This window comes from Euprymna scolopes, chromosome 24 (genome assembly GCF_053919585.1).
Source record: "Euprymna scolopes isolate OS-2025 chromosome 24, ASM5391958v1, whole genome shotgun sequence".
NCBI lineage: Eukaryota > Metazoa > Mollusca > Cephalopoda > Sepiida > Sepiolidae > Euprymna > Euprymna scolopes.
The window spans coordinates 32,877,591-32,891,536 of NC_136505.1; the positions used below are offsets into that span (position 1 = coordinate 32,877,591).

At 33.4% G+C, this 13,946-nt stretch overlaps 1 protein-coding gene across 4 annotated transcripts in view; it reads right to left on the reverse strand.

The window, feature by feature from the left end:
- LOC145246648 (epithelial splicing regulatory protein 1-like) overlaps nucleotides 1-13,946 on the reverse strand; it is a 152,057-nt gene that overhangs the window by 43,612 nt on the left and 94,499 nt on the right. For all 4 annotated transcript variants that reach the window (XM_080108353.1, XM_080108352.1, XM_080108351.1 and 1 more), the window contains exons 4-7: nucleotides 13,460-13,549; nucleotides 9,714-9,768; nucleotides 707-817; nucleotides 20-195 (exon numbers count right to left, since the gene is read on the reverse strand). In XM_080108353.1, the coding sequence (XP_079964479.1) occupies nucleotides 20-195; nucleotides 707-817; nucleotides 9,714-9,768; nucleotides 13,460-13,549 (432 nt within the window). The remainder of the gene's footprint in view (nucleotides 1-19; nucleotides 196-706; nucleotides 818-9,713; nucleotides 9,769-13,459; nucleotides 13,550-13,946) is intronic.

Here is a 13,946-nt window from a genome sequence, read left to right on the forward strand (position 1 = left end):
CCAGGAAAAGGTGACTTACCTCCAGCAACATTGAGAAAGTCCTTTCCCGTCGCTTTGTATACTTCGATGTATCGCTGTCCGATATGATGTTTGTGCCTTTTCAGCGCCAGATCACGATGTTCCTCATTCTCAAACCAAATCAATGCCTCTCCGTTACGGCGACCCTGTTGACTTAGACAGAGGGCTACACCACCCCTAAAAAGTAAAGGATCAAATACATATATATATTTTTAAATATACATTGGTATGTTGAAGTGATTTTTTTGTTTTCACTAATTCAATTTGGTTAGAGAGAAAAAAAAGCTTCGGGGAAAAAATAGTTTTCTCTTATGGGTTTCGTCCTAGGATATCATAGGTTCAACGCGAGAGGAGGCAGAAAGATGAAACGGGGGATAGGCCAGAAAAGGAGGCAGAAGAGTCAGAGGAGAGGCAGAAGAGTCAAAGAGGATGCAAATGAGGGACAAAAGAAAGGCAGGATAGGAGTTAAAGAAATTGTTAATAAATATCCTTTCTGAGATCGTAATTTCTTGTTCTTCGAACTACATATGCCTCATTTCCAGGTGATGCATGGCTTAACCTCTCGTAAATAACTTAACGCCATCAATGCGTGTATGTGTTTTTAAATAAAAACAAACATCAATCCGTGCTATCAAACATGAAGTAGCGAAAAAAAAAAAAAAAAAAAAAAAAAAAAAAAAAACGTTACCTCATAATATTTAGACCTTTAAAAAATCTTGCAATATCTTGATCCGATGATTGCCATGGAAGACCACGTGCTCTGACTACAGAATTATCATCAACTCTGTCGTTTTTACTACTGCAATAAATAAAAAATGAAATGCATTAAATTATAATTTAATTAGCTCATACTTCAATACTGTCTTAAACTACTTTACCGATCATTATGAATTTCGTAACAGTTGTCAAGCACAAGGGGTTGTAATGTGGGCTATATTTAATTTCATTTTATGTAAAAAAGGGTGGCAACCCTTTGTGAAAATTCAAAATGCCTCCAACTTTTGTAGAATTTAAATAGGTATATTACATTCATATGGCATTTAATATTTCCCACATTTTGAGTTTTTTAGATTATGTTAAAGGAGTTTTAAGGAGAGGGTAATATAGATTCAACCTCCCAGTAAAAACATTAAGTATTTTTTATACTTGATTTAAATTTGATCGTAGTCATTAGAGACCAAGAAAAAAATCCCTGAATTTACAATTTCTTAAGACCATTTAAATGTTAATCATTTTCTAAAACGAAAATCATGTAATAGATTTTGACTAAAATGGAATCCGGATGCCAGAATAATATGTAGCAGCAGTATATCTTGGTTTTAACACAAATATGGGAACATCAAATTGGTATAAACTTGATTCTATATTGAGAAACAATTTTACCCGTTTTGGGACGGGTACTCTCGTTTGATAAACTGAAATTGGAAAAATATACGATTTTAAAATAAAGCAAACAGCGACATTGAAAAAGAAACTGAGTAAAATCTAGCTGCAAATTGAGCAAAATCTAACCATTAAAAGTTAGAATAGTACTTCCGGTTACTGTTATACGGTTGGTGAAAAAATATTTGTTGACGTTCAACTGCATGTCATAAAACATTTTTGTACCAACCTAATACTAAAACTTCCTTTTCGTTTGTAAACAGGAGAACGGTAATTCTAGTATCGTGTGTTATAAAAACAAATTACCATCAGTATTTCAACATAATTTTTTATTTAAAATCAACAATTTACAAATAAAAGTTAACATTTCAAAAGAAATGTTTTTTATTGTGTATCGTTCAGTTGAGAATATTACAAAATGAATGGAATGTATATTTTATATAATATTTTTGTTTAGAAAAAGAAATTTCGTTAATTAAATAAAATAAGTCTTAAAAATTGTAAAGTTATTTTATCATATTCTTATATGTATGCTTTTTATTTTTTTTTTTTGTCTCCCCACAGGAACCATTTTTGGGGTGAAATTGCCCCAAGATTGTCCATTCGTCCGTCCGCACTTTTCTCAATAACTACGCCTTGGAATTTTTTGAAATTTTGCACAAACATTAAACATGATATGAGTAAAAATGTAACCGAACGGATTTTCCGGAAAAACGCCGGTTGTCCCCCCCCCCAGGGTGCCTTTCGGGTTGAAAGGTCTAAAATTGACACTTTTGTGCTTATTAAAAAAAAATTGATGCCTTGGATTTTTATAAAACTTTCTGAAAAACTGATTTCTATATAATTTTATTTGTCGATATATTTCGCGATAACTCTTGGGTGTGCCCCAGGGGCTCTTTTAGGGCTAATAAAAACACTTCATTTTTGGAACTATTTTACCATATTTGTCTCCAATTTTCTGTGTATGTCTATTTATCAGTTTTGCATGGTGCTGAACTCAAATTTAAATATGTTAAGGCCTTAGGAACTTTTGGGGCTAAATGGGGAGGTGGATGGGAAAAGTACGTTTTTTTTTGCATGGTGCAGAACTCAAATTTACATATGTTAAGGCCTAAAACTACACCGTTTGTTCATTTTCACCAGGATTTGACGGACCCTGGGGTCTTTTGGGATTAAATGGGGGGAGGAAAATGCTGAACTTAGTTTTTTATGCCTTGTGCACTCACAGAGAACCATGCATGCTTTACCTGTTATTCTTTTGCTCAATCATTGATGGAAAAATTGCGGGTTAATCAAGCATTACTTTTGGGGTTTTCTTTCCTTTCCGCTAGTAAAATTCTTATGAAACACATCGGAATTCCACGAGGAAAAAAATTACTTCCACCAATACTAATATTTGTACAAGTTTAAAAAATCAAGCGGTGATTATTGAAAAGTTCGAACGAACGAACAATTTTTGGGGCAATTTCACCCCAAAAATGGTTCCTAGGGGAGCAACCAGAGTTATCCCGAAAAATCCATTCTGGCAACAAATTACTTTCACCATGACTAATGCTTGTGCAAAATTTAATAAATAAAATAAAGTTCAAACAGTTGTTATTGAGAAAAGTGCGAACAAACGCGAGTGAATTACTAGGCCAATCCCTTCTTTCTCGGAGGGGGGGGGGCGTCAAAAATACTTTTAGTGAGTTAAAGCGCACTTGTGCTAACATTTTCCGTTCTTTTTTATCTCTGATCTTCCTTGGTACGTTTTGTTTAACGGCATATCAACCATTTGATTATTTAATACCGAATCCAGTCATTTTGGAAAAAAGGGTTTATGCTTCAAATTCTTTATATTTTCAAAAATATCATTCAGAGAGTTTGATTTCGTTGTCTTATTCCACGGCACGTCGACTCTTTTTTGGGTTATTTAATGTTGAATCCAGTAATTTTGGAAAATAAGTTTTTTTTTTGCCTCAAGTATTTTTATATCTACAAATATTTATTCATCATGTTTGGTTTGGAAGTTTTGTAGAAGAAAACATTTGCTTCTGTTTTTGACTAAGAACATTATCAAGTTTTGCAAAAGAAAGAAAAATAACATCAATGTTTGGTGCATTTTAGGTCAGGATTAGTTGATTGGTTGTTTTTGTTTTACGGCATATCAACCCTTTTCGGGTTATTTAATGCCGAATCCAAAGATTTTGAAGAATTTTTTTTTAATAGAATATATTTGTTGTTTTCAAATCAGTTTCTATTTAACCCATAGTTGGGACCCTAACAGGTACTACCACTCCGGGTCAGAGTGGACCTGGGAGCAATGGTAATTAAAGGGTGGCTCCACACTCCCCAAAGCCCGCAAGCTGGGGCCTCACCATCGGATATAGTTTAAGGTCATATCCAGGACCTTTAGGTCAGGAAGCCAGTATATTCAGTCTGATCTGGTAACACAAGATGCCTTAAATAGATATTACCACTGATTAAATGAACCTGGAAGCAATGGTAATTAAGGAGCAATTCCATATTTCACTGTAGTCTATCTGGGGTTGCATTGCTGGATGTCTTAAGATCATACCAGGATTGAACCGTTCAGGAAACCCCGTTTTATTGACACACTTGTTATGAATATACTAATAAACCTACTTTCACACATCTACAATTATCTGAACGGGTTTCCTTGTTTAAGAAACAGGTTTCTCAAAATATCAGCAAATAGTATTTCAATATTGCAAATGGAGCACAATAGCTCAGTCACAAATATGACTTGTTGCAGCCTTTTCAGCTTAACTGGGAATTTCTCTCGTAACTGGTGTATTTCTTATGTTAACACTGTGACACAGAAAATAAATATTTAGCAACATAAAACAACAGATAAGTAAGAGATAATGTTTATAGCAGAAGTAATTCAATAAGTTGTAGCGTGCAAGCATAAAAGTATTGTATTCAGCTTAAGTGTCCATATAAGTTTGGTTAAGCTGTTAAAAATGTGCTTCCTGGAAGTCTATTGCAGTTCGGATATTTTTTGTAAGTTAATTGTCTGAGATCATGTGCAGACCGTTTTACCCCACCTCCAATGCAAAAAAACAAAAACAAAACAAAAACTTTGAATAATGTTGAAAACTGTTTTATACTGTCAGGATAATGGTATTTAGACTAAAAAAAAAAAAAAAATTCAAGTCAGTCTTTGATCAAAAATCATATCCTGATAAAGTTTCGAAAATACCAATTTCCTCCATTTTTGTCTCCTCCCAATAATATCTGAAAAATGAATTTTTTTAAAAACCCTTCATATCATACCGTATTGTACATTTCTTAATATTTCTATATCATCATTAGCATTATATTCGATGGGAGGTGACGCTGATCTAGTTGTTAATGGCACGGACTGACGATCTGGGTGTTCCAGTTCGTTTCACGAAAAGTAAATAATTAAATCATTTTCACTTAGGATGTTGGCAATCTTCACACAGTCCCTTATATAAGTACCCGATGTCTTCCTACCCGATTCGGACTAGAAAATTATCAGGAAAAGCAATGCCAACAATAAAATCTTTGAATTCATACAAAATGCTGCTATTCGATTTAACATCCATTTTACATACTGCCATGTGTTGGACGGCTTTATGAATTAATCCATCTAGGGACAGGGCTTTATTTATTCCTCTTTCTATAATTTTTTTTTTATCACTTTTGAACTCGTATATTTTCATCGATTATGGTCTGCGAGACCAGAGAGAAGAAGTATGTAACATTTTTGATGAATTTTTATCGCGGGGCCTTCAGAATGTGCCGTGTAAGACGATCGTCTCAAACCCATGAACTCATTCTGCCCCAACTTTAATGTTGATAGAATGCCTTTGAAAAATCAAATGACGTCGAAAATTATTTATTGTACGAAGGCAATGTTATTTGCACTTAAGACAAATACTAGCTTGCATTTTTGTTTTTAGTCCAAATTTACACGTCGATAAGTTTTGAGGTAATCTACCCTATTGCATCCATTACACCTACTCATTGCTCCCTTAAGCGCCACATGAATCAGCCCATATCTGTGCCTAAACCTAAACGTAGATTCCATGAACAAAGCTTCTTTCTTAGAACTGCACGCCTGTGGAATTGTCTTCCGTTTTCCTGCTTTCCGGCTGACTACAATATGGTTATGTTCAAGTCTAACGTAAATAAGTTCTTGATGAGCCGTTCCATATAAGTTATCAAATTTACCAAATTTTCATTACTAATGATTACTATATTGTCCAATTTCTACTGTACACTCTTTAACCCTTATCCTTGAGTGACCTCTTGACCATGATAATGTGGTGATGCCTATGTAAAAAAAAAAAAATATATATAATCTCAAACATTTGCGGCCACACTTTTACCCGTTTCACGACGACGTCAATAAACTAGACAACACAAGTAAAGTCTTCCTCCTAACCGCAAAAGGCTTGACGCCTGCGAATCTGTTTACAGAATATTTCCGCCATCGAATTCCAGTCTGTATACACCACAAACACGTATGTAAATTAGATGATTAAAATAATAAAAATACGACTCACTCTTTCTCTAAATGCTCACGTGTGGATTAGAAAGTTACATTTAAGTATTAAGTAGGCACAATCGTATCGACACACCAGTTCTCATTAGATCATCGAAGTTAAAGCGACGGTGGTCAAGTGGTTAATGACACAGACTGATGACCTGGATGTTCCAAGTTCAATGAATCCAGTTGGTTCCACAAAATAACTTTCACTTAAGATGTTGGCAACCTTCACGTGGTTCCTTCCGTAAGTACATGTCTTTCTAGAAAGAATTCTGATTAGAAAAATATCGAAGGGACCAATGTCAACAAAATAGAATCGAATTCAGACGATGTTCAAAAATAAGTAACGTTAAATCATTATTAAACGCCTGGCAATTTGGAAATACCTGGTGCTGTATTCATTTTCATTATTCTCAGCATTGTTTTTATTTTCTTGCCACTGGAATCATGCAGTACAGATCCAGGAGAGGTGTGGTCAGTAAATTCGCATCCCTTGCTTTACAATAACACGTGAAGCATCGATTACAGAGGGTATCCATTGTCTCGCATTGGTTGTGACTTAAGTATTTGATAAAGGCATAGTCATCACTAAATTTGTTGACAAACACTTAACATTCTGGAATGATCATCCATCTTGTACTGACCAAGCTTAGCATTGCTTAACTTCAGTGATCTAATAAAAACCGGCACGCCAATGCGATTCTCTCTCGTATATATATATATATATATATATATATATATATATATATATATATATGAGTAAAGAATCTTTAGGTAAGAAAAAAAAATGTAAAAATAAAGAATGCAGTATAAATTCCCGGAAAAAAAAAGATAAATTTAACTTATCGCAGACTTAGTACCTACATAATCTGACTTCTAAAATGTTTATAATTACAAAAGAGAATTCAACTATGTAAGGATAAAAAAAAGCCTTAACTAAAATGGTTAATCTATATATCTATAAAAGTGAAAATATGTGTGTGTGCGTGTGTGCCAATAACTGTCAATTTCCAGTCTAGAGACTCGAGATTTGCCATAAGGAGTATTGAGATTTGAAAAGTCTTTGTAATCGGTTTTCGGTCAGAAATTTAGCTGTCAAGGCGTCAAAGTTCAACGATTTGACCTTTGAAAACTCTACCAAACTCCTCTGCCAATTTTAAGTCTAAACATTTGAAATTTTAAATGTAGGTTACTTGGACATGGATCAAACTTTTTAATTTGATTTGAGCCCAAAACACATGTTAAGGGTCTCGACCAAATTTCTCAGCCAATTTTTCGGTCTAAACATTTGAAAGTTTACATAAAGTGTATTCAGACAAAGGACAAGCTTTTTAATCGGTTTTTGTCGAAAATTTAGCTTCCGAGGGGTCAAAGTTCAAAAGATTTTACCTTTGTGGTATCTAGGAAACTATTCAGTCAATTCTGTGTTTAAACATTCGAAATTTTACATAAGAGGTATTCAGATATGCAGCAAGCTTGTTTTAATCAGATTTTGGGCGAAAATTTGGCTACCAAGAGGTCAAAGTTGAAAGAGTTGATCTTTGCAGACTACCAAACTCCTCCGCCAATTTATCGTCTAAACAGTTGAAATTTTAGATATAGGTTACCTAGACAGGAGTCAAACCTTTTAATATATATTATATAATATAAAGCGGAACGTCTCTGTGTGTCTGGTCACGAATAGGCTCCTATATGGTTGACTATTATAGAAAACTGATCACATATAATGATAGATGTATTGAAACACAGGAATGGGTATGTTTGATCTGGCATAGTGATGGATTAAAATTGTAGGGTCTACGCACGCGCCTGGTCCACAAAGTATGGAAATAAAAAAATGAAAAGAAAACGTTTACAAGTGTTTTTGATATAGATGTACATAATACTTTGATAAGTATGTTTTAACTTAAATAGGGATTATATAATTGTGGGATCTTCGTTTGCGCCTGGCTTCCATAGAATGGACATAGGCACAAACTTTAATAAAGACTTTTTATATATGTCTGCGTAAGTATACTTTGATAATTATATTTCAGTTTGAAGAAATATGGTATAATTAAAATTATGGGGTGTTCGTTCCCGCCTGACCTCCATAGAATGGAAATATGTCACAAAGTATAACAAGTTTTTTTTAATATAGATCCACAGAATATTGTGATAAGTGTTTCAGTGTGAACAGGTATGGTATAATAAATTATGGGGTTTATCTATTTTATTTTTACTTTCATCATATTTTGCTTTGATTTTGATACCCCCAAATTCGAAGCTATCTCTTTACAACCCTTCCTTTTCATAACTTATCATACTTTAATAAATCAGAGTCCATTTTCTGTAGGCTGCTTTTGAACCCAGTCAACGACGGGTACTTTTACTAATATATATATATATGTGTGCGTGTATGTGTGTGCGTGTGTGTGTGTGTGTGTGTGTACATAGAGGTATGAACAGTACATAGGGCCCGAGCAAAGCCGGGCTGAACTGCTAATCTATATATATAAAAGCGAAAATGTATGTATGTATGTATGTATGTATGTACGCTTTTCCTCGATGTCCACAAAAGGCTTCTTTCAGAGAAGCGCTTGTTCGGTTCACAACTTCTTAAAACTTTTTATATCATCTATAAATTGTAATATCTCAGAGTTATCTACGGAGCTCGCCTGTCTATTTAATTTTATTGACTTTCAAACGTTAATTATTCGACATTTCCCGCATCGGCACGCGTTACATTCGGTTTTCGGTAAAAAAAGAAAAAAAAGAAAGCGAAACTCGACTCTAATCACAGGCCGAAAGCCAGTTGTCTCAAGAGAGCTAAGTAACGTTTGTTCAATGTCGACTTCGTCATATCAGACTGTAGCTTTCATTTCGCTCCTCCTAATAAACAGGGAGCGGGTTTTTAAAAACAAACAAACCGATTTATTCACCTCATTCAAAACTGTCCCGCACAAAATGCTTACTGCTGAATACCTATCGCCGTCACGTCAATCAAAAACGCGCACCTGTTTTTTTTAAACACTTTACTATTTTCCAACTGCGCGTCGTGAAGGCTTCGTTTTTTTTTTTCACGGGCACCTGTTTTTTTTCACATACCCCGAAAAACACCCGGGCAACGCCGGGTACCCCTCGCTAGTAATATATAAAAGGCTCTATGCCCGTCTCCATATTTTCAAACTATCTCTTCCAAAATTAAAAGTCCCAGAGCGGCGCCAGGGGCCTGAAATGATTGGATTTTTTATTAGTCTTTTGTCATGGATATTTAGCAGGTTAAAAGTTTGAAGGGGTCAAAATTTAAAAACAGTTATACATGTTGTACATTCATCTGGGTTTATTTTTAATAGTAACTTACTACTTGAATACTACAGTTTTGCTTTCGGTTTCGATTCTAGCTGATGGCAACCAAATACTTTTACTTTTGAAATCACAACTATAATAATATATACGAAATCTGGACGACTTAAAATATATCTAAGCGTATTGTACGACCGGGTAAAGCCAGCCCTCCCCCCGTTAGTATATATATATATATATATATATATATATATATATATATATATATATATATATATAATTTGAAATCTATACATTGGGTACAATATAATAATCAGTAGAGAATTCGCTCTATAATAATTCGAAATCTGCAAAAATTAAAATATAACTATATTCCACGACCGGGAAACGCTGAACGGCCTGCTAGCATGGTTATAATTTTAAGAAATTCCTGAAAAAATATTGAATTTTAAAGATTCTTTTGATAAGAAAAACGGATCTGCTAGAGGGTTTAAAAAATACTTACCAAATTCCTGGTTCCAAACGATCTTTTACGTGTTCTGGTGATCCAAATAGATGACCTACGATGGAAAATCGATATTAATATTACATATAACAGCGAGTCTCTTCAGTTAATTATAGAGGCAACTGTATTCACGAAAAATAATTGAGGAGAAAATATATCCGATGAACCAAGTGCGATACAAATACAAACATCAGCACGGTTAGTATTTTAAAATGATCTTTTGCTTGGGGGTCTCTGAAAATTAAATGTCTGACATTCCACATGATGCGCCATTCTCAACAATAAAATTTTTAAGTATTTTATTGCATGATGAACTATTGAGCTTTCTTCAAGTTCTGTAAAATTCGCATAGATAATTTCAAGTGATATTTTTCTAGTAGAGGTATAAATTATTCATAGTTTACACGCATGCATACACTATATGTAGTGACCGACAAATTTATGGAGTGTTTTTGATTTTCGTAACAGTGTCTTTGAAAAACTACCAAAAATCAGGTAATTATCTAATCAATGAAATTTTCACCGATTAATAAGTAAAGAATGCACTTTATATGGGTGTGAAGTTTTTTTTCATGTTCGTTGTATAAATATAACTTTGGGGACTTCATGTCCCCCCCCTTCCTCATTTGTTCCTTGTTCGATCCCTTAAAGTCCAAGCGACCCACTAAACACTCATTTTGTGGTAGGAGGCTTAACGAATATAGAAAAACAAAAAAAATTCAGAATGTCTTCGATATCGATAATTGAAATTCAAAATTTAAATGTGTTTAATATTTTTTTAAAAAATCTTTTGCGTTTTGAAGTGTGAGATTCATTGAATATGTTATCAATAATTAATATCTTTCAGATGAGGATAAAATATTTTTTTGTTACGAAAACGCTAAAATAGGCATACTTTTAAATCTTTAAAAATAAATAAATTTTATTTTAGAATGTGTAAACTTTCCATGTACCAGTACATAAAGGATGCTTTAAAGAGGCGATACAATAAATAAATAAAAAAGATAAAAAAAAACGGTGTGAAAATGATAATTGTGTCTGCGTATTTTTTTTTATTTAGTTATCTCCCTTTTCGAAAATTAACGATAACTATAAAGACATGGATTTCCGTAGATGATTGTTGCGACATTCCAACAAGTTGCCTCCTACCAGAGGGTTACCAAAAAACGGCACTTTTAAGGGCCACCAAATTTTAATGAAAGTCTTTGTCAACTTGATTTATGCAATAAAGAATTGGGGAAAATACAGAATGATCTAGTTTATGGAAAAAGAGTGGCTCATTGGTAGTTATAAATTAGAAAATAAAAATGAAATTAAAAACTAAGTGTGGATCATTATTAATTAGAAAATAAGGAAAAATGATTTTAATCATGAAATTAAAAATTGACGAAAAGTGATATTTAAACTGAGAAATATACTAAAAATTTATTTTTGATGTAAAAATAAAAAAGTAGTCTTTTTTACGTTTAACAAGTATTATGAAAATATTGAAAGCTTGATTGATATTATGAAGTAAAAAATTAAAAGCTAAAACTAACATTTCACGAGGTATTATAATTAAAAAATACCTTTTAATTTCATTAAAAAATGTATTTGCCTGTCTAGTAACATTAAAATTCATGAAAATGAATAAATATTTAGACGCGACTGGCTTCCTATACCTAAAATCAGAGATGGCGGCGATAAAGACATGATGCCTAAAATGTACGAGGTCGTGCGAAATAATTGAATTATTTGAATTTATTTAGATATAAAATAATTATATTCTAATATTTTTGCATATTCTTCTAGCCAAATCATACTAAATTTTATTTAGACATGAAAAAAGTTAGTTTAATTGATTCGAAAACCTAAAATATATTTACTTGGTTGACATTCAACAGGAAATAGGTGATTTCTATGAAAAATTTAAAACTTAAAATTCTATTAAAAATTATAGAAAAGTATTAAATTATTCTGCTTTTAACATAATGCATTTCAGGGTTTTATCTTTCTGGTAAAACAAAAAAGTTGATCAGAAATAACGGATTTTAATAGATTTTATTAAGCTTTAGAAAAAGCAGTGTTCGATCTATTGGCAGTCACTACATTGTGTGTGTGTGTGTGTGTGTGTGTGTGTGTAAGTTGTGTAGCTAGTTTGAAGAAGTCACGATAAAAAAACAAGGAAACATACGTTCAAAGGGAAAGGAAAGGAGGTTGGGTGTGCGCTCAACAAATACGAGAGTCGTTTCAAAAGTAATGCCTCCTATGTTTTTTAAATATAAAAACTGAAACGTTGGAGAGCTACGAAGACGGGAGTGGTAACATTAAAACGAGCGACTTTTAGTGTCCCAGAATTTATTTTCCTACATACTCTCCATTCTCAACTCACTTTTGCCAGCCTCTTGATTGCTCGGTCGTAAAAGTCCGGAGCGTGCTTTGTCACTCAATCTGTCACCACTCTGAAATCGACGAACTCATCTAACTGTGCTGACACTAACTGCATCCGCTTCGTAAACGTTCAACAGGCACAAGTGAATGTTGATCGGTTCAATTTTTTTCTGACATGGTTTATTTTCTAAGTCTTACACCGTCAATATCTGCAACAGAGATGAAAGATTTAGGTCATGAATACATGTTCGGTCATCATGACAATGCAATTTGTAATCCTCTCTGATCCATTCGGACGGAATAAAAATAGGAGACATTACTTTTGGAACATATCTCGTATATTAGTGGAAGGGAGGTAATGACATGTCTAGATAATAAATGACTATAATAAATGTCAGATTCACGAATATCATTTTTGCTTTTTAATTTCGAATTATATGAGCCATTATCAAACCCCTAATGCGACAATTAACGTTGAAACGTAGATCGATCTGCGTAGGGCTTTTTCTGATGTTACTATAAATTTACTTACAAGAGCTCTATTGAGCACTTTTGAAAAAAATACTTTCTAATTCAATAGATTTTATCTTATTTATTAATATATATATTTAAACATTAACAACCACTACTACACCTACATACACGAGTGTTTCACTCTTACGCAATAATCGGTGTAGAAAGTGATAATTACTACTGGTTTGGAGATAGGAACCTAGTCACAAATCAACCTTTGATCTCATAGGCTAGTATCTTACCTCAAGACCACCGGCAATTAACACAAGAACAAAGTTGTGTCTATAAAAGCCATATCGGTAGGCATTCATAGTACACAGTCGGAACGTATTCAACGACAACACTGTTGCATTATATATATATATATATATATATATTTGTGTGTATTAGTCAACTAGTTATAACTAGGACTATGACAACAGCATATTCTTTTCATTGTTTTGACTTAAGTATATATCCGACACAGACACAATCAACCGAGAACCACATCCATCATTCTACATAAAAACATAAGATATCAATGGATATATACCTGAGAATCAAAAGGAAAAGAATATGCTGTTGTCATAGCCCTGGTTATAACTAATTAGAGACATCATCAGGCGATGTTGCTTTTACAAAAGTCCAGTTCCTAATCAAATTAATGACTGAGCTTTTGTAACAGCAAGATCGCCTGATGATATCTTTAGTGGTTTATAATTAGTTGACTGAAAAATTCATGAGTATGAATACCTAAACATTTATGTAAAAATAAAGTGTTTTGGAATGTATGCGTATACATATATATGGGCGCACACATGTGCATACACTTTTCAAAAACAAACAAAAAAAAATAAAAAAGGGTGTTGCTGTTAATAACTTACCACTTGCAACCATTCTATGAAGAATACTGGCTAATTCTTGGCACTGTCGAACTCCGTATTCTACAGATTGGTCAGCTTTCAGACCGAGAACTAAAAAAAAGTTAAGGCTAATAACAGAAGATAAAATGTCATTTAATTTTCACAAGAATCGATTTCAAAGACGGACATTTGTATTTTTTATCAATCGGACTACTACTCTCATCTTAACGATTAGCATATTTCGACCGATGTAAGCCCCAACCCTTTTCAGGTTGGGAACTGCCATACAGATTCCAGAATGCAAGATTCACCCGAAGAACGTTAGGGATTAAATGTGTCGGGATGTTTTGAGAATGATACCCACGATGAGGCGAGCCATTCAAATAATAGATCGAATTTTTCAAGAATCGAGCTTCCTTTAATAAACGCAAGAGTTTAAGTGGATTTACATCTAGAGAAACTAAAACTATACAACCATTATTCATATATGTATGGATATACCTGGAAT